At 39.3% G+C, this 10,509-nt stretch overlaps 1 protein-coding gene across 1 annotated transcript; it reads right to left on the bottom strand.

Annotated features, from left to right (window-relative positions):
- Positions 1-3,716: 3,716 nt before the first annotated feature.
- Positions 3,717-9,378, bottom strand: CCDC43 (coiled-coil domain containing 43). Its single transcript, XM_063300521.1, has 5 exons — positions 9,178-9,378; positions 6,365-6,452; positions 5,805-5,940; positions 5,032-5,090; positions 3,717-4,477 (listed from the first exon to the last, which is right to left on the bottom strand). Exons 1-5 carry the CDS (start codon positions 9,340-9,342, stop codon positions 4,290-4,292), a joined length of 636 nt encoding a protein of 211 aa, XP_063156591.1. The 5' UTR covers positions 9,343-9,378; the 3' UTR covers positions 3,717-4,289.
- Positions 9,379-10,509: the final 1,131 nt, after the last annotated feature.

Here is a 10,509-nt window from a genome sequence, read left to right as displayed (position 1 = left end):
TGGAAGACCATGGAAAATCCACTAAAGTAGATGACCACAGAATTCTGCTCATGGTGAAGAGGAGTCCTTTCACAACATCTAGCCAGGTCAAGAATGCTCTTGAGGAGGTGGGCATGTCATTGTCAACATCTACAGTCAAGAGACAGCTTTATGAATGTAAATACAGAGGCTTCACAACAAGGTGCAAACCACTGGTAACACTCAAGAACAGAAAGGCCAGATTAGACTTTGCCAGCAAACATGTAAAAAAGCCTGCCTACTTCTGGAATAAGATTCTCTGGACTGATGAAACCAAGATTAACTTGCACCAGAATGATGGGAAGAGAAAAGTATGAAGAAGGAAAGGAACAGCTCATGATCCAAAGCATGCCACATCATCTGTCAAACATGGCGGAGGCAGTGTTATGGCATGGGCATGTATGGCTGCCAATGGAACCAGGTCACTGGTGTTTATTGATGACCTGACTGCTGATCAAAGCAGCAGGCTGAATTCTGAAGTGTATAGGGTTATACTTTCTGCTCAGATTCAGCCAAATGCTGCCAAAGTGATAGGACGCCACTTCATAGTGCAGATGGATAATGACCCAAAACATACAGCAAAAGCTACCCAAGAGTTTCTCAAGGCAAAGAAGTGGGATGTTCTTCAATGGCCAAGTCAGTCACCTGATCTCAACCCAACAGAGCATGCTTTTCACTTACTGAAGACTGAAGGCAGAAAGACCCACAAACAAGCAGCAGCTGAAGGCAGCTGCAGTAAAGGCCTGGCAAAGCTGCCAGGGAGGAAACTCAGCATTTGGTCATGTCGATGGGTTCCAGACTTCAGGCAGTCATTGACTGCAAAGGATTTTCATCCAGGTATTAAAGGCGATCCTTATGTTTGTAATGATGTTGGTTTGTTCCATTACTTATAAGCCACCAACAATGGGTGTGTGTGTATGCCACTGGCTGTACTTCCTGAATGGTTAGTGCCCCACTTTTGTCAAACCCCTTGAATTACAGCTAAAAGTCCTGACTTTGCTCCCATCTGGGTGTGTTTCCTTTCAACTTCAATGTGGTGGTGTACAGAGGCCAAATGCCAAAACAGTTATCTCTGGTCCTGACTGTAATACATTTTGAAGCCTTCACAATGTTGCAACAGCAGAATGGCACTCTTAAATATGATTTTGATTTCAGTTCCATGGAACTGGCAAGGGCTATCATCTGGCAGCATTGTGTGTGGCTGAGGTCAATGGATTTATACAAAAGGCTTGTGCAAAGGTGGGGAATCTTCCTTTTGATGGCAAGGAGTTATTTAGCTGCAAAACTCTCAACTCTCTTGATGGAATCCAAAAATTAAAGACCACAGCCCGCTACACGAGAATGGATTAAACATAGTCCATCTGTTTCCATTTCTCAGGCTTGGTTTTGAGGGCTTTGGCTACATTTGGTTAAAAGGGGACACTCCTTTTAACTCTTATCAACTGATGCACCATTTGGCCCCAAACCAACCTGCTGGCTGTTCATCTCACTATTATTTCTTCTCTGGGGTACATCACCCAGATTATCTTAAATCAAATGTCCAAGCCCCTTTATCTCATAACTGAAAGCTGTGTCATGCACCATGAAAGACCCTAACCGCAGATTCTTGGGTGCTGACTTTGGACTGGATATACACAGAGATTTCTGCAAAACTCCCCTTTCCATAGAAGCTGGAGGAGTGGTACAGAAGGAAGGGAGGAGCCACCACCATTACTACATTACTTCTGATGCTGCAGCTTCTTACCTCACTCAACAGCATTGCCAGCACCACTGCCAGCCTCCTTTTCCTTTTCTCTTCAGTTGGGGAAGGGATACCTTTCAGTGACTGAAATAAGGGGACATCTCACATAATTTCAGGCATGCAGTTATGGAGATGACAGGGAAGATAGCTATGTGACTCCCCTCCTTTTTTCCCACCTGCCCTCCAATACCTGAGCTGTGAGAATTAGTTCTCACAGTGAACAACAATATAATAGCAAATCTAGCTGTTGCAAAAACAAGGGATAGATGGAAACCAGCCCTCCCCTGCCAAAGGGAGGGCAGGGTAGTCCACTGCAAAGAATGGGAAAGAGAAAGAGGCACAAAAGGGTTTGAATATCATTTCTGTATAGATGGCTTGCTCTTGAAACACAGTAGTTACTAGAATTCTTTCATTATGGCTTCCTACCTCTCTTTCAATAAAGATTACTTCTCAGGACTTCTTGGATACTTGTCAGTGGGTCTAATTACTTCCAAGCTTGCCTCCTCAATGGCATCAGCTGGGAAGTGGCTCAGGGCCTGAACTCTCTCATCAATGGGGTGCCCCATTGGAGAGGGTTGTCTTGCAATTTAGAGCACTCTACTTACATCCTGATAAAGTGTTTCTGTTCTTACCTACTTCCTGAGGATAATATCTTTTAATTTGGTTACAGTGAAAGACACACATACTGTGAACTTTTAAGCGCATCAAGTGCTAGAGCATACCTTTTTAATCAGGATCCTCTGGGTCTAATTGTTGCAAAGCCTCTTCCACTAACAGCCATTCAGAGCAATGAAACTTATTAGATAAAACACCAAGTTGACATCTGCAAAAGGTGTGTGAAAGTTAATATAGCTGAGTTTAGTAATGACACAATTAACAAGGTGGATTATAGTTAAGAGTGAAGGCATGTATAAAGAACAAATAATAGTGCCATATGAGCAGTGGCCAGTATGGCAAGCAGATATAACTATTACTTATTATTGCAAATGTAAAGAAAACATGATTTGACAGCAATGCTAACAGTAAGTGTCACAATGGCTGTATCCTTAATAAAGCTCTTGAGGCATGGAACTATTAAAACGCAGTATTAAGTAAGAGGCCAAGTAGTGGGCTCTTCTAACAACATACTAGAAATATTTCCTTTGTTGTGATCACATAGTTACTGGAAGTACTGTATGTCTTTGATTGCTGCTTCTCAGCAAATTGCCCCTAACTGAGAAGCAAGATGGTAAGAGCTTGCAATTAATACCAAGGCCTGTTGTAATAAGTGAGACAACAGGGGCAGATATAACATAACCTTCCTTTGCTTGGTGTCCTCCAACTAAAACAGTTTATTGGGCTTTAGTTTCCAATAATTCATCAGTTAGCGTGACAGGCAGGGAAAAGGTGATAATCAGGAAAGTACTGCAATTACACTAGAACATTTAAGACAGTGGGAACTGCATCAAGCAAGGATAGTATTCATTGTGTCAGGTCTAGAATCGAGTAGCCAGAATCCCTGGTGATGAAAATGTTGATCCTGTACTAACATTGTAAAATGATAATAGGATAGGGAGCAGGATAAAGAAGATCTTTTGGGAACACCTATTAGAATGAAGAGGAAAGCAGAGGCAACAACTTTAGTTCCCATGTAATTAGGATGACCATGCTTCTGCATTACAGAAAAACTTAAGCAGAGGCTTCACTTCTACAAGCACAATACTGTATTTATATGAAAGGAAAATACTTTTTGTTCCAAAATAATTTACCTCTAAAATGGAAGAGTCATCTGAGATTTACTGAGAATGTAAACATTAAGGATCCTTGCAGAGAGGGGTAGAAATCATCTTGAATTTAGTTGTCTTTATTTGGGATAAATATGGTAGATTTAAAAACTGCACGGAGCAAGAAGTCAAGCAGGTGACATTCTAATTAAATTCACAGGGCTCTGCTTAAAATAGCAACAGTACAGCCTTGCTGAAATCACACTTCAATTTATTAGGCCAATCCCAACCAGATGAAATAGGCCGTCTCACATTTGATGTCAGATGTTTACAGCATAGCTCTAAATTCAACATTATAAGCTGATCATGGCGTGTTACCTTTTCTTGACAAATACATGTAGCAAATTGAGTTTTTCCTCAACAGTTCCACCACCTAAAAGTAACCTTTGGGTAGACTGAATATTACAGGAGTTCCCTTAACTTTACAGCTTTCACGAAAGTACTTAATAAGAGTAGAAAGTGACAAGGAGGAAAAAGAAAGTCACCAGTTCTTTGGTTATAGATCTTGGCCATGACAATTCAGCCAAACACTTGGACAGCAAAATGTGTATACACAAAGTTCTAATTCAAAGCTTCTATCATGGGGAGAAAACTTCCCCCTTCCCCACAAATCTTGCCAAGTACATGCTGTTGCTTTGAAAACACACAGTAAAATGTTCAAAAGGCTTCTGTCTGCTGATCACTCTGGCTGTACGTGCATGCTGTGCCATCTATTAGATAATGGAGGGCAAGAAAAGAAGAAAGAAAAGTCCTGCAGCTGTTCTTAGCTACCGCTTCCTCTCGCCTTTTTGTGTCCTCTTCTTCTCTTTCTCCTTGCGTTCTTGCTTATTTAGCTTGTCTTTCTCCCGCTGAAGTTTGTCCTGCTCTTTCTTCCGCTGGGATTCATCACGTAGATGTTCTCTCTCCAGCTTACGGGCATTCATAACATCTTCCAGGTTTGTATTTTTGAACAAAGCTAATAAGCACAGAGTTGAGGAGAACAAACCTTTTAAGCACATAGTTTAAAGTTCTGACTTTATCGTTGTATCATGCTTGCAACAGAAGCCTCAAGCCATAGGAATAGGGTTAGCCCAAGGTTTTCTTGAAAATAAAACTTAGCATTCAAATCTCAACTTAGACTTGTGTTTCTCACTGAGAAACATGACTATTCTCCAATCTACCAAGTTTATTCTGAACAGAAATAAAGAACACTAAGAGCACATATCGAAGCAGAAAATTCAACAGAAATTATCAATGAAAATAGTTGCTGCTGCATGATCTGCACCTAACCAATTAACTCATCAGGAAAACATTGAACAAAGCTGAAACAGCATCCAGTCACAATAAATTATTTCCTATAATAATGGAAATAAAAGACAAATCCATTCTTCTTTCCCCAAGATCCTCCTCCAGAGATTCAATACTCTTTAAGATTTTACCCCAATGACACAATATGTTTCCCCATGATTATACCCCATTATATATAAGGATGGCCAAGTTTAGCTTCAAAGGCCACCCTACAAAGGATACATTTGTCAGAAGCAATAGCTATTGCTGCTGCTCCCAGATCTTCAGGAACATCTACTTCAGTGTGCTGAGTTAAGGATAATATTTGGAATAAGGAATAATGTACTGGAAGCCTATGTAAGAGACTTCAGGACCACAGGCCACCATGAAAAATAATTGAGAAGCCACAAAGCATCCTCCATTCCCCTACTGAAATATTCAGAAATATTTGCCTGCAGTTTTTCATCCATCAAGGATGGCAAGATGGACATCCTCAACCTCCACTTGTTCCTGGTATCTATTAATCAGAGATTTCTTATGAACACAGAAAATTCCATCCCAAACCTCCATGGCTAAACTAATGAATTTATCACTATGAATGTGAACACATGTTGTGTTCCATGTTTAACATGCCCAAGTTAAAATCATTTAAATTATTTCAAAGTAGCTTCCTACCTATTTATTGCTGTACCTTTAACAGCACTTATCAAATGGGTATATAGCCCCTATGACTTTTGACATAATCACAATAACAGTTGTAATTCGATGGTACAATAATGAGTCTCTATTCTTTTCTGATTAAACCACAGCTTTTGATTATTAGTTATCCTTGTGCATCTTTGCTCTGACTCACATTCAAAGTTCTTGCATACATGCTACTCTAAATATATAACACAGAACAGGCTATAACAAAAAACTAGCCAACCAACAGAATACAATTTACCCCAGCACCTGAGTCACTGAATCAGCCAACTAAAGAATAGACACTTTCAGAATTTGCAACACAGAAAGGATATTCCTCATCATCTGTCACTTCAGCATATTGTGCCAGGAGGGCAGCTTTCTGAAGTGTATCCTCCCTCAGGACCTCTTTAGGTTTCACAACAATCTGTGCCTGCTTTTCAATTATGTTTGTGATAGCTTGGATCTCATCTGGGGAGGAAAGCAAGAATAAATAATTGTCAAGTCCACCAGAGAAGTCTTTGTTTTCCTTGCATATGAACAAGATGCTTCCCGCAAGTCAGTGTTTCCTCCATTTTGAATGCAATGTTTCAAAGTCAGAATTATAACATTAAAAATAACTTTATTTATTTACAGCCTCAGATTAAATAAATAAATATTCCCACAAAATAATACCATACAGAAAAATAAAAACAATAAAAAGTAAAATGAAATAGAATAAAAATAAACAAGAGACTGTACAGTTGAGTATAGAAGCATATGTCATGAAACCAAAACTGAAAAAAAAATACAAAGGGGATAAAAAATAATTTTCGGAGTAGAAGCAATGAAAATTATGCAAAAGTATCTAAAGCCAAGCAACACCTTTGATACCACAAGGAGTGCCATGTAATACCTTCTTTCTTCTCACTGGTTCCAACATTTTGGGCCTCTGACCATTTTTCAACTATTTCTTTACAAACTTCTTGTAACACATCTTCATCCTGATTAAGAACCGAGAAATTATTCAGTTGAATCAAGAAAATCTTATCCATCACAAACATACAATTCCATATGCTGTGCAATCTGAAATGGTCCATTGAAGATGCAAACCTCTGCCCTTTTGTATAATTCTCTTGTAATTATTATACTATCAATGACTCCAAGTATGTTCTAATAGGGAATCCCTTAATGCTAGTTGATGCCAGCTTTATTACAGAGCCTGATCATTTAGTGAAGGGATCACTTCCTATACAAAATTACATCTTAGACTATGGACTGATTTAAGCTGGTTCCTAATAAAAACTGAGAATTGCTTGAATTGTATCAGGAGAGAAACAGAATAAATGAATAATACAAATATCAGAACAACAGAAAGATAACTCTTAGAATTTTGTGACTCATAAGAAAATACTTTTCAACAACAGTTACATAAAAGCAGGCTGGTAGGCTATGAATGCAAGTCCCACTCGTTCAATGGAAGTAAGCTGATACAGGATTACAGCATTACCACAAAACATACTGGTGTGTTATTAGGCTTTTTTTTAGTGGAAAGTAAAAGGAAAACATTCTTGAATTGTAGTCCTGAGACACAAGTGGTAAAACAGCAAAAAGTCTGAGGCACCTGAAAGACTAACATATTTATTATGGCATACACTTTCACCTGGTTCCAGTCTCAAAAAATTGAACTATCTTCTTGCAGATGTGTTTCCAACCAAGTTGCTACTTTTGCTCTGCTGTCATTGAAACTTAGAAAGAAATAGTTAAGTTCTTAGCTGTAGCCTTGGCTTTATTTTGCTGTAACCTTTTAATATCTCATATTCCTTTCATTACTTTATTTTACAATCTTACTATTTTACTGTTATTTTATTGTATTTTACAGCACATTGTATGTTATGTACAAGTAAGTAACAAACTTACTTACGCTTTCACACATCAGAATTCATTGCATTAGATGCATGGAAGTATGATGTGGTCCAGCAAAGTTTATGGAATCATAAATCTATTGGTCTTTGTCATAAATCCCTCTGGGTTCACATGAGTCAACAGTACACCTTAGACCACCTGATAATTTAAACTGATACTGAGTATCCTAAATGGACCAGAACTCCTCCCCCCCCCTTTTTCAATATTCATCTCTGATATATGGTATTTTCACACAATATTTTATTCAGTCAGCTTCTTTATTATTTAGCATTAAGGTCACCAAGAAGATGGGTTTAGCAGGAAAACTGTAGTTTTGCTGGCTAGACTACTGTAACCACCAGCCTTTGCTTTATGCAAAATTATGAGCCTATCGTGCAGAAACTGAGAAACAGAAGGAAAGGCCAACCAAACATCTAAGAAGTGGTCAAGATGCTCTTTCAAATCACGTTCTCTGCAAGGAACTCCACATTAGATGGATTTTACTGGAATTCAGTGAGTGATAATTACCTTCCTTAATTCTTCCCATTTTTCTCTTTTTTCAAATAAACTTTTAAGATTTAATTTGGCTCTGTTGTTTTACAATGGACTTTCTCTTTAATTTTTCCTCATGTACAAGTCTGTATCATTACCTTTTGTGTCTTCAGGGTTTTCATAAGGTTTGTTAAGTTATGTATTTTCATGAGAATCCTAAAGCATCTTTCTTTTTAAGTGTTCTGAGAGCTGGGATTACAGGAGAGATTCTTGGTTTAAAATGTTTACATTTTTAAGATGATGCTGGCAACCTGTTGTAGGGCAGAATAAAATTATTCCCCTTCCTGGTTTTGGACCAGTCTTTAGCATACAAGAAACTAAAGCAATTGCCCCTATTAAAACTGATACCAAGAAAACTCATTGTAGGTCTATTCCATTCTGAGTGCTATAAAGTACTTTTTGTGGTAAGAATCCTGACAGAAAAATGGTGAAGAAACACAAGAGAGAGATATAGTAAATGGAAGACACTGTCATCTGCCCTAACCCAAAATTCTGTGAATAAGATAGTGGCATGATAAAACCTTATTTATTCCACCCCAAAACTAGAGAAATGGGGCTATAAATTTTGGAGACAATCCAGGAGAAATATAAGGCAATCATGCATTCAACAAAATAGGTTTTGTCCACAAAAAATCATGAAAAGCATGCTTGTTAGCCTAAGTGCCATAACAACAACCATTCATATACTGAAACCTGCTCTGAAATGACTCCCCTTGGATGTACTTGCCTAGAATCCCAGGAATTCCCTAAGAGCATCGCCAAACCATGCTGATTGGGAAGTACAAAAATTATAAACAAACTCACCCTGAGAGCGCCAGTATGAGTAAGACTTTCAAAACACTTAGTACAATCTTGATGAAATCAAGAACAGAAGAATACGATCATCCTCATGTTCGTAATGTAAAGGGATGGGGATGTTTGGGGGAGAAAGACAGACCATTGCCTATAAGCACCTAGTGTACACTAGGAATAAACGAAATTTGAACCCAAATTTGAAAACACAACCTCTCTGCCACCTCGGAACGCCATCAAACTCACGGGTACAATGAGATAAAATTAAACCAAATACTCTCGGGCCAACACATCTAAATAGCTAGCTGTTCCTGGAATTCGTCATACGCACTTTGGATATATTTTATAAATACGAATAAAGTATCTCCCCAAAAGCAGGAAGGATATGAAATCCAGCCTTTCCCAGTCTTTGATAGTGACACGCGAGGGGAATAAAGGAAGGAAAAAAATGGCTACGGAAGCCGGTCAGGACCAACTCACCGGTTCCCCCGCAGCCAAGGCCCCTGCCAGCCCTTCCAGCCGCTCTGCATCGCACTCCGCTTCCCGCAGGACGCCTCGTATATATCCACCGTACACATCTCCATCCAAACCCAAAGCCTCCAGGCGACCCTCAAGCCAGGGCTCAAAAGCGCAGGGCGCCGCCATCTTGGGTCATCACCAGCCCGAAATAGCAGCCGCGACTCAATGCGCATGCGCAGTGCTCCGGCGGCGGAAGTTTAAACAAAGTGTTCGGATTGGAGATGTACGCTTTGCGAAAAAAAGTTAGCCTTGTCAATCTATGAAAACTCTCAAAAGAAAGTAGTATAAAAGTGCAAGTTTTTGACTTAGCGGTAATTGGGTCTCAGAAAAGCTGTCCCCAAAGGAAAGTAGCCACAAGTTGTACGAATTACCCCTTTTTCTAACTTGGGACTGTTTTGCTGTTGCCTTCTTTCATAATTTTTTAAAATCTCTCAATTTAGCCTACTGTCAGGCTTTCCACCTGGACTTAGCAATAAATCATGAAACTCCTGACACTCCATCCTTAGCTCAATTGCTTGGCTTGGCTTAACTTGGCAAGAAGACTCACAGTCACCACAGTTCAGCTACATTAGAATCTTTATTGCAGGCATGAATGAAGTTACACACATTAGTTTTGCCCTCTCCAATACAAAAATATCAGGGACTTTTATATATTCTAAAGGGTTTAAATCTGGAGCTTCTTACACCCTGGTGTCTCCTGTACAAGTACAGCACTAACAAGTACTAAACAAGTCAAACTGCTTAGATTTTTGAGATCATCCAAGGCTGACTAGGAATTGCCACATAATGAAAATCTAGAGCAGTGTCTCTCAACCTTGGAAGCTTGAAGATGTGTGTGTGGACTTCAGCTCCCAGAATTCCCCAACCGGCATGTTGAAGTCCGCTCATCTTCAAGCTGCCAAGGTTGAGAACCGCTTCTCTAGAGTATGAAGATTTAGGGGCACAACAGAATTACAGGGTCATTCAAATCAAGGGAATACAAGGTTTCTGTATATAGTTCATCTCAGAATTTAAACCGGGAAAGGATCTGGGATTCAATGATGAAAGGTCTTTGTCCCAACCACAAAAATCATAAGAGATCAGGAGCCCACCTAGAAGTATTGTACTGTACAGCTATCAGATCTGGGCTGCAAAATCTGAACCACTAGATGGCAGAAAATAATTTTCTATATATCTTTGCTGCCACTTAGTGTTCATCTGGATTTTTGCAGCCCTGATCAAGTGGCTGTATTTTAAGCTCTATTGGAAGCAGTATCACAAGTAGCCAACACATTTAGCCTATCATATTGAATA

This window comes from Candoia aspera, chromosome 4 (genome assembly GCF_035149785.1).
Source record: "Candoia aspera isolate rCanAsp1 chromosome 4, rCanAsp1.hap2, whole genome shotgun sequence".
Classification (NCBI taxonomy): domain Eukaryota; kingdom Metazoa; phylum Chordata; class Lepidosauria; order Squamata; family Boidae; genus Candoia; species Candoia aspera.
This window is presented reverse-complemented; position numbering and strand designations above follow the sequence as displayed.